Below are 22,184 nucleotides of genomic sequence, written 5' to 3' on the forward strand. Positions count from 1 at the left end.
GGCTCCTGTTATACTGTTGTATGCAGATTTTTCATTTCCTCAGTTAAATTTTTCAGACATTTCCTTACAGCAACTGACGCACCAAGTACAGGTCTTTTTCACAGATAAATGTTGCACAAAACCACATGTACTGCAATCTTCGAAACATCTCACGATGCCTCTATCGCACGGTAAGTCGCATGGTGATCCTCTTAACTCATGTTGCACACATCAACTGTGTTCTTGGATGAACAACAGATTTTGGTCAACCTTCACAAAATCCATCTCCGATGGCACCATGACCATGACAAAATTCAGCAAACCAACTGTAAACAATCCTTTCTGAAGACACCCAATTACAAAAAGTTGAACGACACACTGCAAGGCATTATTGTACAGTTAGGCCTCAACAAAAATGATAAAACATTAAACATTCCCATTTTTTCACAGCTCCGTTTCTTTAAAAATTCCCTGCAAATCAACTACTTGGCCAACTTATGGGTTGCCATTGTTTAAACAATAACCAATTTTAAAACAATAGTAATCTCTTATCCCAACATTGTTCTCAGTTGGCATTTGTAAAAACTTAAAGTGCAATCCTCTTAGTCAATTAAAACAAAAATCACAAAGCTTACAATAATACATAGGTAAAAAGTGGACTGCTGACACAATACAAAAGTACACAATGAGCCAGCCATAGAGTGCACACCGAAATCTCCAAAAATCTTCATCTGATTTTTATATATTATGAAAGGCAGATTATGATGAGATAAAAGAAATTATTCAGATAGTGAAGGGAGGCGAAAATTTAATAGTCATGGGTGACTGGAATTTGATAGTAGGAAAAGGAAGAGATGGAAAAGTAGTAGGTGAATATGGAATGGGGGTAAGGAATGAAAGAGGAAGCCACCTGGTAGAATTCTGCACAGAACATAACTTAATCATAGCTAATACTTGGTTCAAGAATCATGAAAGAAGGTTGTACAAGTGGAAGAAGCCTGGAGATGCTGGAAGGTTTCAGACAGATTATATAATGGTAAGACAGAGATCTAGGAAGCAGGTTTTAAATTGTAAGACATTTTCAGGGGAAGATGTGGACTCTGACCACAATCTGCTGGTTATGAAGTGTAGATTAAAGCTGAAGAAACTGCAAAAAAAGGTGAGAATTTAAGGAGATGGGGGCTGGATAAACTGAAAGGACCTGAGGTTGTAGAGTGTTTCAGGGAGAGCATGAGGGAACAATTGACAAGGACGGGGGAAAGAAATACAGAAGAAGAAGGTAGCTTTGGGAGATAAAATAGTGAAGGCAGCAGAGGATCAAATAGGTAAAAAGATGAGGGCTAGCAGAAATCCCTGGATAACAGAAGAAATATTGAATTTAATTCATGAGAGGAGAAAATATAAAAATGCACTAAATGAAGCAGGCAAAAAGGAATGCAAACATCACAAAAATGAGATCGGCAGAAGTGCAAAAGGGCTAAGCAGGGATGGTTAGAGGACAAATGTGAGGATGTAGAGGCACACCACACTAGGTGTTAAGATAGATACTGCCAACAGGAAAATTACAGACCTTAGGAGAAAAGAGAACTACTTGTATGAATATCAAGAGCTCAAATGGAAACCCAGTTCTAAGCTTTGAAGGGAAAGCAGAAAGATGGAAGGAATATATGGAAGGTCTATACAAGGGTGACATACTTGAGGACAATATTATGGAAATGGAAGAGGACATAGATGAAGATGAAATGGGAGATATAATACTCCATGAAGAGTTTGACAGAGCACTGAAAGACCTAAGTCAAAACAAGGCCCAGGGAGTAGACAACATTCGATTAGAACTACTGATAGCCTCGGGAGAACCAGCCCTGACAAAACTCTACCATCTAGAGAGCAAGCTGTATGAGACAGGCGAAATACCCTCAGGCTTCAAGAAGAATATAATAATTCCAATCTCAATGAAAGCAGGTGTTGAGAGACGTGAAAATTAGTGAACTACCAGTTTAATAAGCCATTGCTCACAGGTGCAAAATACTAACACAATTTCACAGACGAATGGAAAAACTAGTTGAAGCCGACCTCTGGCATGATCAGTTTCAATTCCATAGAAATATTGGAACACGTGAGGCAATACTGACCCTACGACTTATCTTAAAAGATAGAGTAAGAAAGGCAAAGCTACATTTCTAGCATTTGTAGACTTAGAGAAAACTTTTGACAATGTTGACTGGAATGCTCTCTTTCAAATTCTGAGGGTGGCAGGGATAAAATACAGGGAGCAAAAGTCTATTTACAATTTGTACAGAAAGCAGATGGCAGTTATAAGAGTCGAGGGACATGAAAGGGTAGCAATGGTTGGGAAGGGAATGAGAGAGGGTTGTAGCCTCTCTCCTATGTTATTCAATCTGTATATTGAGCAAGGAGTAAAGGAAACAAAAGAAAAATTCAGAGTAGGTATTAAAATCTATGGAGAAAAAATAAAAACTTTTAGGTTTGTTGATGACATTGTACTTCTGTCAGAGACAGCAAAGGACCTGGAAGAGCAGTTGAACGGAATGGACAGTATCTTGGAAGGATATAACATGAAAATCAACAAAAGTAAAATGAGGATGATGGAATGTAGTCAAATTAAATCAGAAGACGCTGAGGGAATTACACTCTGAAATGAGACACTTAAAGAAGTAGATGAGTTTTGCTATCTGGGGAGCAAAGTAACTGACGATGGTCGAAGTAGAGAGGATATAAGATGTAGATTGACAATGGCAAGGAAAGCGTTTCTGAAGAGGAGAAATTTGTTAACATCGAGTATGGATTTAAGTGTCAGGAAGTCGTTTCTGAAAGTATTTGTATGGAGTGTAGCCATGTATGGAAGTGAAACATGGACGATAAATAGTTTAGACAAGAAGAGAATAGAAGCTTTCGAAATATGGTGCTACAGAAGAATGCTGAAGATTAGGTGGGTAGATCACATAACTAATGAGGAAGTACTGAATAGAATTGGGGAGAAAAAAAATTTGTGGCTCAACTTGACCAGAAGAAGGGATCGGTTGATAGGACATATTCTGAGGCATCAAGGGATCACCAATTTAGTATTGGAGGGTAAAAATCGTAGAGGGAGACCAAGAGATGAATACATTAAGCAGATTCAGAAGGGTGTAGGTTGTAGTAGGTACTGGGAGATGAAGATGCTTGCACAGGTTAGAGTAGCATGAAGAGCTGCACCTAACCAGTCTCTCGACTGAAGACCACAACAACAGCACGGAAGACAGATCATGTGATAGGCTAATGACTCAATCCTTGCAAAATAATGGATTTGGTACACCAAACAGTGGTAGGGTCTCTCAGAGAAGAACTCCAATCATCGTTGGGCAATATACCGTCAAAATGCATATCATGATCATTTTTGGAGGATTAACACCAACATAATTTGTAATGGTATCTGCCTGTGCTTATGTCGAAGGGCACAAACAGATAAGCAACTTTACTGCATAACCCATCTCATTTGCTCCACTGCCCTCAGAAGTGCAAGTATTCCTGCAACAGAGACGGTGATTTTGCTTGATAAATATGTCTTTCGAACCTTATAGGAAGCACAAAAGAGCAGAAAATTGTATCTGCTTAATTTTGCTCACTGGTGGAAATCACTAAAAGGCTGCAATGCTGGATTTAAAAATATGATCGGTATAATCCTTGTGTACTCCAGAGGAGGAGGAGGAGGAGATTTGTGTTCAATGTCCGTCGACAACGAGATCATGAGAAACGGAGAACAAGCTCGGATTAGCAAAGGATGAAGAAGGAAAGCGGCTGTGCCCTTTCAAACGGAACCATCCCATCATTTGCCTTAAGTAAACTAGGGAAATCAAGGAAAACATAAAATTGGATGACCGGATGTGGGTTTGAACTGTCATCCTCCCGAATGTGAGCCCAGTGTGCTAACCACTACACTATCCCGCTCGGTTTTTGTACCCCAGTAAGTCTAAAGCTATAGTAGGATTCTGAAGAATTCAGGGAGGATTATAATTACATCTTTTAATATATGACACTTGCTGGTTTTTAATTCATAAACTTTCATTCTCTTGGCATGCTCTTATCTGCAGGGAATCCAGACTTCCTGAAGCATGATATGCCATGGACAGCAAATGGCAGCTCACCAACATTGGTGCTGATGATTGAGAATCAGAGTGGTATTGCTGCATCTGCTCTTCACTAAACACCTGTTAGTCAAATATATGTATGATCTTCAGATGTGAAGCTCTTGCTCAGTTACAACTCATGTATCCATAACCAAACTGAGACAGTACAAAGATTATATGTGGGCACACCCCTGCTAGCTCTTCAAGATTTAAGGTAGAAGCATTTTAAGATGTTTTGAAATTGAAACATTCCCAATATTTCATTCACAGTGCCCAACTTAGTTTCTGATGTTAGAGGAGACCCAGATAATTAGTTGTTAATATGTTGTAACATCTTACAACTTAAATCAAAAGATTCTTCTGAAACATTGCTAACTTCCCTGCATGACTCTCCTGTACTTTCAGGGTGTTATTTCCTGCACCTTTCCGGTGCCACACAATCTTGTATCTCATCCTACGAACCCCTCCCCCACCCTCTTTCTCCATTCTATCCCAGGTTGCACCAATTCCACCTCATCCAGTCACATCTGCCACCCCTCTTCTTGAAACTTATCCACCGTCAGACCTGCTACCCACAGTAAAATATATATTTATATCTTTTCTTTGGTCTCTCTGTGAATTCTCGTCAATTTTAGTAAGCTTTCACCTTTCACTATTGTCGACTTCCGCAGATTTCATTTGGTTTTCCCCTTTTGCCTCAGTTTCATCCTTCTTGTGATTTTTCATGAGTATTTGGGTGTATTTCTGCGATTTTTTGGACATAATTCTACATTATTTACATAATTTTTAACATTTTTTTCCACCACCATGGATCCTTGTTGCTTCCATCTGTGTGAATACAGAAAAGTTTCTGTATCCTTGATCAGAACCCAGTCCCACATATCGTCCCTGCGTTGTTGCTTGGCTCATGGAATCCCCCCCCCCCCAAATGGCATAACCATCAAATTACCCCTCTCTGGGTGCCACCCATCCTTCTATAATGACCTCTACCTGTTCAGATTCTGCCAATTCTTAACCCTCACCAACATAGTCCTGCAAAACCATATCAACCAAGCCCAAACCCCCTTGCAGTACCTTCTCTCCATCCACAAAATTCTCGTGTTATGCAATCCCAACACACACAACGCCACGTCAAGAAGCTCTCCACTCTGTTCACTTCCTACTTCTGCCTTGGGAGTACCACTGTCCACCACACCTACAACAACCTCCAAACCTTCTCCACATCTCCTCATAGCTATCGAACCCTGTCTCGCAGACCTAATACATTTACATCACCCTCCAAAATTCACTCCCACCATCACACAGAATCCAGTATCCAAACAGACCCGAAACACAGTCACGAACCTTTCCCATAAAAGCCTTAGCCCCACAGAAATATCAGTTCTTTCCAAAGGCCTCACCTTTTGCCTCACTCTCAAATTAAAGACCTCCTCTCCTTTTCTTGGTCCCTACAATGGAAACACATTTACGCCATCAACCCTACAAATCAGTCTCAACAAAAGACCAATGTCGAACCCTGCCTAATTCAGTTCACTCCTCCATCCAACCATGATCCACCCCCACCATCCCAAAATCATCCCCTGTTAACTTTTCAGAATTTCTTAACCTCAAACCTTGCCTCACCATCATTCCCCAAATCCCTCAACATGCAAACTAACCTTACATCCGCAGGAAGAACCACAGTCCACCATCTAAAAAATGTTCGCGACTTTATAATCCTACCTGCGGATGAAGGCTCCCCCTCTGTTTTGAAGCGCAAGGTTTATCTGGCAGAAAGACTCTGCCAGCTGTCAGTTACATCAACTTACATACCTTGCCACAGTGTCCCATTCCACAAATCCAGCAGGATTTCCAGTCACTCCTTAAATTCTTAGGCCAATCCCAGAACCTCTCCCCGGAGTCCATCCCTCTGTTCATCACTACCATTCCCCACACTTCTACCTTCTACACACTTCCTAAACTCCATAAACCCTACCACCAAGGACACCCCGTTGTGACTGGTTACTGTGCCCCCAGTGAGAGACACTCTGCTCTCATAGATCAACATCTTCAAACTATCACCCCTATCACCCAGAACCTACCCTACTATATAAAAGATAACAACCGTTTCCTCCACTGACTCTCGATAATTTCTGTCCCTTTACCATACGGTGCCCTACTCATCATTGTTGATGCCACCTAACATATCTAATGCTCATGGCCTTACTGCTATTGAACACTACATTTCCCAACACCTGACAGATTCCAAACCAACAACCTCCTTCCTAGTCCCCATGACCCAATGTATCCTCACCCACAATTACTTCTGCTTTGAAGGCATTACCTACAAACAAATCCAAGGTACGGCTATGGGCACCTGCATGGCACCACCTTATACCAACCTATTCATGGGCCATCTACAGGAATTCTTTCCGAAACACCCAGAACACTAAATCCGTCACTTGTTTCAGATTCATTGATGACATCTTTGTGATTTGGATCGATTGTGAGGACACCCTATCCACATTCCTCCAGAATCTCAACAACTTCTCCCCATTTGCTTCACCTGGTCCTACTCAACCCAACAACCCACATTCCGAGATGTTGACATCCACCTCAAAGATGGGTACATCAGCACCTCTGTCCATATCAAACCTACTAACCTCCAGCAATACCTTCACTTTGACAGCTGCCATCCGTTCCATACCAAGAAGTCCCTTCCATAACGCTAGCCGCCCGTAGTTGTTGCATCTGTATAGACAAGTGGTCCCTGTAGAAAAATAGTGAGGGTCTCACACAAGCCTTCACAGACCATAATTATCCTCCCAACCTTTTACAACAACAAATTTCTTGCGCTTTATCTTTCTGGTCTACCACCACCTCCCAAAGTCTCACCGTCCAGCCATAGAGGAGCTTTCCCCTCATAACTCAGTAACGCCCAGGACTGGAGCAACTGAATTATATTCTCCGGCAGGGTTCTGACTACCTCTAGTCGTGTTCTGAAATGAGAAATATCCTGTCCACTATCCTTCTCACCCCTCCAAAAGTGGTATTCCGCCGTCCACCAGACCTACATGACATACTCATCCATCCCTACACAATCCCTGCTCTCAACCCCGTATCTCATGGCTCATACTCCTGTAACAGTCCTAGATGCAAGGCCTGTCCTATATATCCTCCCCTCCCCCAGCACTTACTTCAGTTTGGCCACGAACATCATGTATCCCATCAAAGGCAGGGCTACCTGTGAAGCCAAGCATGTGATCTACAAGCTAAGCTGCAACCACTGTGCTGCATTCTATGTGGGCATGACAACCAACAAGCTGCTTGTTCATGTGAATGGCCACTAACAAACTTTGGCTAAGAAACAAGTAGACCACTCTGTTGCTCAGCATGCTACCAAACATGACATCCTTCATTTCAATGATTGCTTCACCGCCTGTGGCATATGGATCCTTCTCACCAACACCAGCTCTTCTGAACTGCAAAGGTGGTAACTCTCCCTGCAATGTATCCTATATACCCTAATACTCCTGGCCTCAACCTTCATCACTCATTGTCGTCTCCCATCCAACCCCTTCTATGTTCCCATTCCAGCACTACACAGCTCTCATTCCTCCATCGAATCTAGTCTTTTTACTTCTCTCCTTTTACGCTACCACCTCCCCCTTCTCTGCTGCACTCTGTCTTATCACCCAACCACACATACTCTCTTTCCACCTTGCTTCTCGCACTCCCCAACAGCACTTCACTGTCCGCCACCCATATCCTACTATACCTCCCCCTTCCCGCCTCATCCTCCTCCTTACCCCGAATCAGTCACCACTCCCATCATGCACTGGAGTTGCTGCTTGCTGTGTGGCCTCAGTTGCTTTGACTGCAATTGTTTGTGTGAGTTGCATTTGTGTGTGTGTTTGTGTGTGTGCGCCATCTACTTTTGATGAAGGCCTTACTGGCCGTGACCTATATTTGTGACAGTCTTTTTGTTGCACCTATCTGCGACTTAGCATCTCTGCTATATGTTGAGTAGCAACTTTACTTTTCACATTATCTTTCAATTTAGTTTTAGAGTGAAGTTCTCCACTTATTTAACCAGATGAAAGCCATGCGGTTACCTTCTACACTTATATTTGGATAAAGTTGTAGATCTGAAATTAAATTAATTGTAATAGAATCGTAATAAATTACATTACAGTCTAAACAAGGGCTTAAGCAGAAAGGTGTGGAGAGTGATGGCTAGAGTATTTGCCACTGTCTCTGATGTCCCACATTTCAAACACCAATAATACTACTAAAACAGCAATAACACTGTATTTCCTAACTGAAAAACAATTCTAGAACCACATTAGTCAAGAAGAGGGTGTGCCCCATGAGCACTTGCAATCTGCAAAATGTTGCACGGAGTTGTTTTATTTGGCCTCCTGAGTTTGTAGACTATTTAACCAAAGAAAAAAACATGTTTACATAGAATACATAGTTGCGCAGCGAAAATGCCTATTTACAGAACTGAAAGATCAAGCCCTTGCACAACAATTATTTCACAAATCGTATAACTAAACTAGACATCTTTATGTTATCAATTCATACTCTTTCTTGAATTTAACAATAAGAGAAACAGATAAATAAAAATATGAATATGATTAAAATCTATAGATTTTTCCATTTGCTCTTAGGAGAATGCGCAATCACTTCATAAAGGCAAATTATTTTTAGAAACCAAAAGAAGAAGACACTGAGCAAGAGGGAGGTAACCGATGCTAATCAAAGTCTTCAAAAATTCCAGTTGTTCATTGTCAAATTTGGAACACGAAAACAAAATGTGATTTTCATCAGCTTCTGACTCAGAATCTCTCACACGAGCAGGGGAATTGTAAATATTGATTTTATACAGACATACAGGAAACAAGGAGAGTATTAACAATGTAGGAAACGATAGATTACCATTTATCGTAAAGAATACACATTAAGTTGCAGACATGCACAATTAAAAGACACTTACACAAAGCTTTCAGCCATGGCCTTCATCAGCAAAAGGGAAACAGAGAAACACACTATTCATATATGCAAGCAGGCACACCTGACACACACATGACCACCAACTCTGGCAACTATCAAGTGGAATGGCAGCAGCAATTTGGAGAGGGTGGGGAAGATGGAGGAATAGTAGTGGACAGGTGGTGGGACAGAGGAACATTGTCTGCAGAGTGTGCAAGGACTAGAATGGCATCGGGAGGTTGTAGGGCAGGGAGATGAGGAAAAAAGGAGCGAAAAGAAGAATGGGGAAGATGAGAATGGTGAGGCGATGATAGGACAGAGTGGGTGAAAACTGTTGGGTGGAGGGTGTTGGGACAGACTGTTACTGTAGGTTGAGTCCAGGATAATTACAGGAGCAGTTCAGAAAATCTGGTGGTGGAAGAGAGGATCCAGATTGCTTGGGTCATGAAACAGCCATCGAAATCAAGCATTTTATGCTCAGCTGCATGTTGTGCCACAGGGTGGTCTACTTTGCTCTTGGCTGTTACAGTTTGGCAGTGGCCGTTCATCCCATCAATATAAAAAGCTGTTCAATGGTTGCAGCAGAGCTGGTAAATGGCATGGCTACTTTCACTGGTGGTCTAGCCTCTGTTGGGGTAGGATAAACCTGTGACAGGACTGGAATAGGAAGTGCTGTATGGGGGCAGAGGGCAGGTCTTGCACATTGGTCTTCCATAGGGATGTGATCCTTGTGGCAAGGGGTTGGGATTGGGAATGGAATAGGGATGGACTAAGATGTCTTGGAGGTTGGATGGGCAATGGAATACTACTTCAGGAGGAGCAGGAAGGGTCTCAGATAGGACGTCCCCCATTTCAGAGCATGATGACAGGCAATCAAAGCCCTGGTGAAGGATGTGGATGAGTTGTTCCAGTCCGGGATAGTGCTGGGTGACAAAGGGTGCAATCCTTTGTGATTGGTTCTTGGGGATGGTGGGAGGAGTGGAGACGTGAGGGGAAATGGCACAGGCATCTGTTTGCAGACTAGGTCTGAGGGATAGTGGCTGGCTGTGAAGGCCTTGGCAAAACCCTTAGGATACTGAGCAAGAAAGTTCTTGTCACTGCAGATATGACATCCCTGGGTTGCCAGGCTGCATGGCAAGGATTTTTTGGTGTGCAAGGGATGACAGCTGTCGAAACGCAGGTACTGTTGGTCATTGGTGAATTTAATGTGAACGAAGGTGCAGATGGAGCCATCAGAGAGCAGGAGGTCAATGTCTAGGAAGGTGGCATGCGAGGTTGAGGAGGACCAGCTGAAGCAGATGGAAAATAAAGTGTTGAGGTTGTGAAGAAATGACGATACGGTGTCTTCACCCAGAGTCCAGATCATTAATATATCGTCAACAAACATTAACCAGATTAAGGGTTTGGAATTTTGGGAGGCCAGGAAGATCTCCTCTATATGGCCCACAAACAGGTTGGCATGGGAGGGTGCCACGTGGGTGCCCATGGCTGTGGTGCAGATTTGTTTGTATACTTTCCCTTCAAAGGAGAATAATTGGGATTAGGGTTAAGTTAGTAAGGTGTATGAGGAAACAAGGCATGGTTAAATAGAAGCTGAACGGTGGTGTAAATCCTAGATTGCTGCAAATGCATCTTCATAAACCACTTCCTTGTAAGAATTTGAGGTTGTAATGCCACATTATATCCACCTTTCATTTGTTAGAAAACATTCCACATCTCTTGCCACGGCTGTTTTCCATGGCTCTTAACATCACAAAAGTAGTGTGTACATGGTAATTTCAAATCGAGAAGAGTTCCTGTAGATGAAACTAGCTTCTCTAAGATGTCAACTTCCTCCTTATGGTGGGTGCAAACAGCACAATGATTGTCTGTGCTCTCCATTTACAACAAACATATTCCAATAACTCATTCAAAATATAATGGTTGATTGTTTTATTCCATCTTTGGTGTTGTATATTTTTAACAATAATCTGAGAGTCAGGCACAATTAGTATCTTTAAGAAGGAAGTTGAAGATACAAACTTGGTTGCTTACAAAACTGCGACTGTCTCAGTCGTAAAAATTTAAGTATCTTAAGCAGTCTGTAGGCTTTACTAACTTGGATCTGAGAGCATAGAAAAGCGCATCCAGTGTTCTCCTCTAGTGGAATTTTGGATCCATTGGTATATATACAGATATAACCAGACCACAGTGCTTCAAGGAGATGATTACATCTGCAATTTACGCTAATATTCACCAAGGTTGTAGTATTATTATAGTAGATTCAAATCTGGCAACTGAGTGTGTCAAGAACGTATTCAACACAACAAAGCAAATGTGAAGTACATAACAGAGAATGGATGATAGGAGGCCAAGAGTCAAAGACAGTACAGACAGCCTCCTCATATGTCCTGATACCTGTGTGGAAGTAAATGGCCCTTTTTTTTACTCAGAAACTGCTTCTTTCTCCATTTCTACTGTATCATATTCTGTCTCTGCCCATTGCATTTTGAGTTGCTGTCAGGTTCACTGCTGATAAGCACTAGAACTGTCACAGTGTCATATGCTTGAACCAAGGTACAAACTACTGCCTACACCTGAATACATTTTAGACAACCACGTGAATGACTAAGCATCTTGTTACAAACGGCAACTGGCCTGTAAATTGGCTAGTAAGCATGCAGATGCAGAAGAGTCTCTAGGCTAGGAAATTTACATAACATATGTTAATCATACCTAGTCACTTATTCACTTTTCTGTTCATTATATATTTTGTGTTTAAGATTTCCTTAGGGCTTCAGGAAAAATACCTCTGCCTCTAAGCAAATGTGTTCAGGTATAGCAGATTGCTTTGGCACTTTACAGTCAACCTTATAATAACTGGAATTGGTCATGACCAGAAGACACTGGCCAACCAGCTGAGGATGTCGATGGTGAGTCGTCGAAAAACCACAGAAAGACAACAACGGTGATGAGTAAACAATGACGACAACATAACACATTGCTAAGTCTTGAGAGTAAACCGAACTTGGAGACTAGACATAGCAGTATCAAGAACTAAGGAACGAGAGCACAGTTTGAACACAACTGATGTCAAGGCACTGCTAGCTTCACTGAGCAGCTGTGGGCACCAACAGGTGGGCACATGGGGCTGGGTCGCAACTAGTGCTTAGATGGTGGCAGCAGCACCTGCAAATATTAGGAGTGTCGCCTAGGTTCATGCATTCTAGTGGGCTTTCGAACTTGTCAGGCAGGGATACCGGAGGCCTTGCTGAGAATTGGCCTGTTCTACCGTATTTACTCAAATCTAAGCCACACTCGAATCTAAGCCGTACCTGAAAAATGATACTCGAAATAAAGGAAAAAAATTTTCCCAAATCACAGCCGCACCTGAAGTTTGAGACTCGAAATTCAAGCAGAGAGAAAAGTTTTAGGCCACACCTCCAAATCGAAACAAAGTTGGTCCATTGAAATATGAGAGACAATTCAGGTCGAATCAATGACGATACAGCTACAGTAGTTTGATTCGAGTCGTAAGCTTAGCAGTTAAGCTTTACCAGGTAGCCATTGCTATGCGTCAGGTGCTCCGTCTGTACTTATACGGGTACCCTTCCTTTTTCATGTGGTTTGAATTGATTGCTTATTTTTCTTTGATCTGATAAGTGCCATTCTCTTTGTTATAGGTGTTTACGTCACTCTAAGCTGAAAATGCATTACTGTACTGTGTCATGCATTGTTTGTTGCATTCTGATAATGAGTGTTTACGGTCTGTCGCCGCTCGCGGCATTGCTTGCTTTTCTGCGCGCTACCGGCGCTTACGATTTTTTTTTAAAAAAAGAGAGAGGAATCGTATCATTATCGAAAAAATGGCAAGGGACTGCTATTTGTTGTTACTTACACTGCTGCTTTCTTTGATAATGGTCAACAAGAACCAAATAATAGGCTGCGCAAGATAGAAGATGTTCTGAATGAAAGTTTAGCGAAAATTTTCTCCGTTTGAAAATCTTTGCAGATGCCTCTTTAGTACATTATATTCTGCACAGAAATTAGTCATCTTAGATTTAAAAATCTAGTCAACTGCCATGCTTCAATTCTGACTGTATCACTATTAGGCATAAGAATAATATGTATATAAACATGACATGATATTTATATTCTTCCGCGTTTGCTGTTGTCTCACTCTAGTTTCGTAGTTTATTAGGCAGACAGGATTTAAATGAGATAGCAGCAAACACGAAAGAATACATAGCAAAATGTTTATATTTGTATTATTCTTATGGTGAAGAGAATACTGCGTGTGATTCACAATTCATAGAAGTTCCTATTATCAACCATCTCTTCTCATAGGTAGGAAAAAATACAGAACATAGAGTTGGCCATATTGACAAACACCCCAAACAGTCTTGCCAGGCGGATTTTCGTAGAACATTGAAATGCTGCTACATTCAAATATGAACAATATGGAATTTGTATTTACTTCATTGGATAATGTATGAAAATGAAGTGGTCGAAACTCGGGGCGGAGAGAAAAAAGCTTGTCTTCCACCTTTTTTTAAAATTTTTTTAAGGCGCAGAGGTTTTGGCATCAGTATTTGTCTTTGTGCCTGCAAAGCATGCCTGTGTAGCGCTACATATATTCGATGGCAGAAGTTAGTTGTGGCGGCACCTATCAACATTTTTTCAGAACTTCTGCTTACTTTGCACTTGACACTAAGCCGCAGGTGGTTTTTTGGATTACAAAAATCCGAAAAAAATTCGGCTTAGATTCGAGTAAATACCGTAACTATATACGGATACAAGCTGAGGAGTACTTACTGGAAAATAGATTATGCACTTCCAACTAAGTCAAGTGTGGATGAGGAAAGGAAGAGACCAATGACAAAATTACCCTGTAGTAGTGCTGAAGTATGTAACATGACCTGTGTTCTACAGAAGGGAGGTTAGAACTTGATACTGAGCTCATAAGAAAAAAGCCTGTGTAAACACAGTTTGAAAGATTTTTTTGGTAGCCAACACCACCTATTCTATAAATGAATTCATGACAGGGACTGTCAGACCAGCTTAAGTAAAAATGTCTCTTAGATTTCAGCTTTGACACCACTTGATCGCAACAGTCATAAAAGATTAGTTATTTTGTGGATGATAAATTTATTAAAAGTGCGTAACTATGTTTCATTCTGACAGTGTATTAATTTTGTAAATAGCAGCAGTTCCAGTTAACTGTAATGTATTCCCATATCTTGACAATCTCCTTATAAATTAGCAAGGAAGTGAGTATTAATTCAAATGTTCTATGATTTTTTATGTTACATTTTCTGAAATGTTCCACATCCTTGAGAATCATCTCATATCTGGGTCTGTGGAATGAAAATATACCTAATCTCTAATCTAATCTATGTAAATATTACAGTGGATAGTGATGGGAAGAATATTACTACTGGTCTGTTCAAAGGAAGCACTTGGCACACACCTCACACAGTTTCGGGAAAACAGTGGAAACGTCATTGTGGTCCGACCCCCTTCTTGTCCAAAATATGAATCCAGCATCTTAAGCCCTGCATCTGTCCACTACATAAATAAAGGGCAAGCCATAACTTCCTACATATGCGGTTACAGCCAATGAGGAATGAGTGATAAGTGGGATTTGTCATGTTGCAACACCACTACCCAGTCTTCGTCAACAGGAACGAGGCCTGTATTAAGCTATCAACTACCACCCAACTGGGAATTAATAACTTGTGTTGCCCCACAATGTACCATCTTATGGCTCTCACTTTTTCTTGTATATGTGACTTCTGATCAGTAATATTATTGGATGCCAAGTTTATTTTATTTGCAGATGACAGAAACATGGCAATAATCATCAAGAGAGTAGAGTTTTAGGATGATAGATTTATGAAATTTTCATGGAAACTAATAAACGACTCCTAGAAAATTCTTTATTACTAAAACTTAAAAAAAAAAAAAATAATAATCCAGCCCACAACTTTGAAGAGGTAGTTCCGTACTGTGAAGACTTTTTCTGCTTTGAATAAATTTTCATGGCCACGTGTTGCAGAGCTGGGGAGTAGAGTATTGATCTATACGATCGTAACATACTGTTAGCTTTGTTTCTTGTATCACACACAGGCTGAAAATGGTTTCCTATAAATAATTCTGGATTACTATGTACAAAGATAACCATTTCATAAATGTAAATACAGGGAACAGTTAAAATATACAGATCCCCAAATACAAGTCGTCATGAATTCCCAAGCTTACCATTTACATGTTTTTACATCTATACTTTGCAAACCATTGTTAAGTGCATGGGCGAGGACACAGCCTACTACACCAGTTATTAGGGATTCCATTCATGTATGAAGTACAAGAAGAATGAGTGTTTAAATGTTTCTGTGCATGCTGTAATTAGTCTGATCTTGTTCTCACAAACCCTATGGGACAGATATGTGAGGGGTTGTTATATAGTCCTACAGTCATCATTCACAGCCAGTTCCTGAAACTTTGCAAGCTTACATCAGTTTACGTTGATCTTGAAGAGTCTGCCACTTTGTGACAAGTTTGCAATTATCTTGCAAAAGAAAATATGTTTGGCAGTTTTTTATTTATTATACAAAGACCGTTTCACTTAGTATCTGTGGAAGATGCAATAGCATATCTATAATTTTAAAGCATATCTATAATTTTCTTACATATATTGTATTACTGTTTTTTGTCATGTTCTACTTCTTTGGGCATCTTCTCACTGTGAATCTATGGAACAAAGAATATATCTAACCTACTCTATCAGCGTCATGATATTTAAGTAAATGACATAGTCTCTAAGGTCAGATTTCAAATGGGTTTTCTTTGTGTAAATACATAACGGTCTACTCAATTTCATTTTTTTTTTTTTTTTTTTTTTTTAGCACAGTTGGTTTCTGCTTCAGCATTGGAGTCATCTTTGCAGTAAGGTTTCTCTGCTTCACTTAATCTAATTGTTAATGTTGTTGGTGTAGGTAGCAGGTAGTAGAAAAAACTGTATATGCATGTTTTAAAATAATTAGTACATGTATTAGTGCCAGTACTAATCATTGGAGTTCATCACTGTTATACTTTGTCATCATCCATATCCATTTCTGTTTCGGTTCGTTGTGTAAGGTGCATAAGCTGATAAACCTGTTACCATTATTGAGGCGAGTGCAAACACTCCTTAGTTATGTTGTACATGACAATTTGGAGGGGCAGGGGAGGGGAAGGGTGATTGGAGACCATGTAATAATAGTAGCTGTCTCCTGCTTTATACTAAACTATCGTACACAAAAAAAGCCCACTAACAGCTAAATATTTCTAAATGCTTAAAGTTAATAGCAACTGTCCCACTGCATTAATAATAAAATGCTTCTGTTCTTTGCACACACACACACACACACACACACACACACACACACACACAAAAAGCTTACCACATCTGTCCCATACAAAGGTGTAAGCATTTTTATTTCCCAATAATAATCTCTTCCAGCTTCGCATGGTGTGTCTCCACGAACTGCAGCAGTGCCTGAGCTGTAGCCCGGGTGAAAGAGTACTCCCCGGTTATTACCAACTAAGTGTGTATCTGGCGTACAAAAGGCATCATCCCATGCCCACTCGTGACCTAAAATTGAACAGAATGTTTTCATAATTATAAAACAAACATGTGTAATATGAACTGAGAACCCTAAAGCTGACAAATAACAGGCTGGAAGACTGACTATACTCACGAGTCACATGCAAGAGTACAGAGAGACTCAAAGATAACACAACATTAAACTGTGCCAACCAATGAAGTTTGTACGATAAAAGTATATAATGCATTATATAAATGAAAAACATAATTGACCGGTCAACATTACTTTATCAACATACAATAATAAGCTGTACCCTGTAACAGATGTAGTAAACTACAGTATCAGATACTGCAAGAGGCAAAATCCTAAGACTTCAGAAAGGAAAATGAAAGGATAGCCATGGCTACAATAGTAAGTTAAAATAACAAGAGATATTTAAGGATCTGAGCAAAGAAAGTGCTAACCGACAAGAGCTTACATTGTGTCATTGCATATTATGTGTCTGGTTAAATTCAAAGATGAATAAACATACCATATAGCATTTTTCTAGCAGTATATATGGAATTATTTATTGACAACATAAGGTACAGCCAAAAACATAACAGACAACATGATCAGTCTTAGCAGTGTACTACAGCACTGTTTTTATGTTCCTAAGTGATATAGTCAAATGCACGTTTCAGAAATTTGTTGTAACATGTAAACACATACCTGTGTAGTAAATCTAACAATGTATGTCAGAGATCCAACTAGAAGATGCTCCTAGCTCAGCCATTTTCAATTCTAATGTAATTTTTACAGAATGTACCTAAGATACTTTATGAACTTCTGACAAGTTCCAGCATCACCTGTAACCTGGTGTAGGTAGTGACATCATTTTTACAGAAGCCACTTTCTTCAGAACTGTAAGTATGTGAAATATCCTCAAATTTGTCAAGTCGCATAAAAATTATATGGAGACAAATTATCCCTGTATTTTACAAAGGACTTGACAGTGAGTAAAAGGCATCTTGTTTACTTCAACGCCCGATATGTGTTGCTGATTATGATCGCTACTAGCACATTATATTGTTACCCCACTAATATTGCAATGGAGCCATATTTATTTCAATTACCTGCTGTTTAAGGATCGAATAGCTCTGAACAAATGCGTAAGATTAAGGCATCTTTACCTTCATTTGTAACTTTACGAATATTTCCAATCCAGAAATTTTTACCATACACACAAGCAAAATACTGGAAAGGTTGGCACCAAGTGCAGTACACCTCTCACCAATGAAGCCAGAAGAAACTGAAGCACCTATTTGCAACAGCTAACCATAACACATGGATAGATTAAAGCAGTGAAATACTGACACCAAGAATTCACTCTTATTTTCTCTGAAGCACGAAAAAAATCAAATGTCTTGACGTGTAATATTGTTACATCTGTTAAACGAAAGAATATAATTGTAACCACAAGTTGATGAAAGCACATAATTACTTTTCATTATTAGTCTCCAGCAACCCTGCTGCCACCATAGTAAAATTTGTTTCTGAAGGGCCCTTTTTTTGTAGTGTACATTAAGCTTCATCAGAAAGTCATGTATCCACCAATTTTATATACCACAAATACTGCCTTATTAAAATATTTAATGGTTTACACAGAATATAACCAATTCCAAGAGCAGCAACAATGCACCAGTTACACATTTTACAAGTAACTGGAATTATATATGCTATATGTTCTAATAGCTGAACTGGGGGATGCGTCCCTGACTGAAAGAAAATGTGCTTCGCACTGAAATTCTCAACATTTTGAAACTCCTAACATTTCCAAACCTAGGAGACTCATTCCCCAATCTTACTGACTTCACTGGAGGAGACTTTAATCATCCAACAATTAATTGGATAATTGCAGTTTTGTATGTTATGGGCACAATAAGACATCCTATACACAATTTTAAATGCTTCCTCTGAACATTACTTAGAACAAATGGTTTGAAAGCCAACTTATGACGTGAATACATAAGATCTAATGCCAACAAACAGACTTGGCCTCTTTAAGGATGTCCACATCAAAACTGGTATCATAGCTCAAGAGGCAATTGGAGCAACAATTGCTGAAGCACAAAAGAAACTAAAACAAATAGTCATATTTACATATTCGGTAAAGTAGGTAAAAAGGGAATTAGCATCAAGAGTTGTCAGCTTTGACCAGCGACATACTGATAGTGTCTGGCGTGGTGCCACTTTTTTGTGTGTGTTTTCAGTTTCATTGTTACACGGTGAACCCGATGAATGTGCGAGCAAAAAACTTGGTTGTGGGGAGATACTGATCTGAAACTTAGCCTGCCTGAAATGTTTGCCACTAACTTCATGTTATAGTCCCCATGTTGTTTACAACATGTGTCACATGTTTCCTACATCACTGGTCAAAGCTGATGACTAGTATTGAATATTCCTATTTATCTTGAGATTAACAGAAGTGTGATACCATTTCACCAACCCACAACCAAACTGTCTCCTTTCAACCTAACCTAGACCTTGGGCTACACTACAGATTAGTATGTCAAACCACAGCTTAGGTCCCAGAACCTAATATAAAAGCAAAAGAAATATTGCCAGTGCTCTACTTTCTTTCTGTATGATGTCATCATTACATTGCAGAACAAAGTCTTCACCTGATATTGGTAGAGACAGTTTATCTGCATGATTTTACCACAAGACTTAACAAAACCTAAAGAAATTTAGGTAAAGTGGCACCAAAGACAGTGCCCAGACATCTATGGACAAAAGGAACTGAAATTGAAGGTAGAAAAGCAAGAATAAATCCTGAACTCCATTTCCAAATTTAGGGGTATGCCCATTGCCTCAGTTTAAGTCTTGCACAATTGCCAAGATGGTGATATACAGTGCGACACTTATTAACATTTTAGAAAACGCAAAGCTGCATAGATGATGCTGAGACATGTAATTTAATATATGGGGCCGCAAATCTCAGGAAATATACCAAAAGTGAATGACATATATTGAACATGCGATGTTACCAGATGACGTATCTCCCTGTACATACAGCGACTAGGCATGTCAATCACACTCTTGCCAGTAAAGGCAGTGTCACACCCACTGTACTTTACAATTAACCTGCAGAGACTGCAAAATTGGTAAATAAAAAAAATGAATATTACAACATAAACATAAAATTGTCTAAAGCAATGCAAAAACATTACTGCTTGCCAGATACAAGACTTTAACCCCGAGCCCTACACACTAAACTCCCACATGTAGGCCTCGAGCAACACCGACGTGAATACTTGACTTCGGGTGGGATGGTTAGGAGTGACGGACCAATGGGCTCCGCTGTTGCACACGTGGCATAGTATGTCATCTGGCAATGTCACATGTTCAACATTTTTCATCCACTTTTAGGATATTTCCTGACATTTACGGCCTCTTGTATCTTGTATTAAATTACTTGTCTCAGTGCCAGCTATGTGAGTTAAGGGGTTTTTCAATGTTAATAAGAATCACCCTACAGATATTAGTGTCAGTCGTGTTGAGAAAAACATGAAAACACTTGAACTGAATGAAACCATTAGAATCTCCAGCAGATTCTATACAGAATTTGCAGCTGAATTAGCCACTCTTAACCATAATACAACACAGAAGATCCTTTGAATGACACTTTTATTCGGAGTTAGAAGAAAAGCACAGATCACACCTGTATAAAAGAAGGATAGCAGACACGATTTAAGATTATCATATAATTTCACTACCTGTTTGAGAATCTTAGAACACACTGCAGGCTTACACATAATGTCGCATGTCAAACAAAATACCACATCTTTGTCAGGCAGCATGCATTTCAAAAATAATGGTGATGCAAAGAACCTACTATGGATCAATCTTGAAAAACTTTTACTCACAAGCATTTGAAGACAGAAGTTAACTATACTGTGAAAGCCTATTACGATGTTTCAAGAAAAGATCGTAATGAGGAATTTACTACAGCTTTCTATGTATCACTCCCACAGGGACTGAGAAGATAAGATTAGACTAATTACTGTGTGCACAGACATTTAAGCAGCCATTCATCTAGCACTCCATACACAAATGTAACGGACAGAAACCGAACATGTGATATAACTGGAAGTACCCCATATCATGCACTTTACACTGTTTTGCTGAGTATGTATATGTGAAGGTAGACATCATAATCTAAATTTTAAAATTTGCAGTGAAGTATGATTTTGAGTGCATCACATCACATTAGTCACTCAGCAAGTTTCAGTGATCCCATCACAAATGAGAAATAAGGCATAATTAGTGACCAAGGGTGTACCTTCAAAATCACAGAAATTTGTACACTGCATAAACAATATACCCTATAGGGCATCGCTTACAACTAGTTGTGCTTATGGCAGCTTATTTTAATCCAGTCAATCAACATACTACCTACTGCCAAACAGCTCTGGAACAAATCCTTCAACCTCAACAGAAAACCTCCCATTCCTGAAGACTTGCAGGAGGTGCGGAATGCCATTTGAATTTGTAGGTATCTACAAATTCTTGTTCCATGACAGATGGGAAAGCACTGTTCACACTAAAGTACATATCTTCACTCTGCATCTTAGCCAAGAAGACAAAAATAAAATGAAAAACATTTGCGTGCATTGTATTGTGATTGCACAAATTACCATTCATGTGAAAATAATTTTTTACATCAGAAAGAAGCAACAACAACATGTAACTATACTGGGGAGTGAATGCAACAATTCAAAGTTACATAATGAGAGTTCTGCACACAGTACTCTCAAAGTTTGGTTCTTTATCCTCCCTAGCTTCACTACCCCAAGATGAAACATCACAAGTCAACAGGGAGCGAAAATATGCAAAACTATCGAAGCAGGAACAAAAAGACACACTTCCATGGGTAAAACATGCTGAACTGAGCCTCCTATGGGATGGACTCATGGCTTGCCATTAATACAGACCACAAGGAATTCCACACAGGGCTTACAGAAGCATCCGATTCCACCCATCTGCTTTGACCCATGACGTCGCCAATATGGCAGAAACGAGCATTCTCAATGTCTCCAATATGGCGCCTATAACGTCATTACATAAACAGTACAGCAAATACTAAAATACATATAAAACCAATAAACACATCTCCCTCCAAAAATATAATCAAACTAATGGGACCTGTGTGGGAAATTGGGGGGTTCTGGGTGGGGACAAACTAAATATATATATATATATATATATATATATATGTCTGCTTGTGTCTGTGTATGTGCGGATGGATATGTGCGTGTGTACGAGTGTACACCTGTCCTTTTTTCCCCCTAAGGGAAGTCTTTCCGCTCCCGGGATTGGAATGACTCCTTACCCTCTCCCTTAAAACCCACATCCTTTCATCTTTCCCTCTCCTTCACTCTTTCCTGAAGAAGCAACCATCGGTTGCAAAAGCTAGTAATTCTGTGTGTGTGTTTTGTTCATTGTGCCTGTCTGCCGGCGCTTTCCCGCTTGGTAAGTCTTGGAATCTTTGTTT

At 39.9% G+C, this 22,184-nt stretch overlaps 1 protein-coding gene across 5 annotated transcripts in view; it reads right to left on the reverse strand.

The window, feature by feature from the left end:
- The window catches only part of LOC126335947 (SPRY domain-containing SOCS box protein 3), a 71,295-nt gene that overhangs the window by 45,349 nt on the left and 3,762 nt on the right, over positions 1–22,184 (reverse strand). For all 5 annotated transcript variants that reach the window (XR_007564899.1, XM_049999427.1, XM_049999434.1 and 2 more), the window contains exon 2: positions 16,505–16,695. Coding sequence is in view for 4 of the 5 variants with exons in the window: in XM_049999427.1 (XP_049855384.1) it covers positions 16,505–16,695 (191 nt within the window). In the remaining variant the exon portion in view is untranslated. The remainder of the gene's footprint in view (positions 1–16,504; positions 16,696–22,184) is intronic.

This window comes from Schistocerca gregaria, chromosome 1 (genome assembly GCF_023897955.1).
Source record: "Schistocerca gregaria isolate iqSchGreg1 chromosome 1, iqSchGreg1.2, whole genome shotgun sequence".
NCBI classification, from domain to species: Eukaryota; Metazoa; Arthropoda; class Insecta; order Orthoptera; family Acrididae; genus Schistocerca; species Schistocerca gregaria.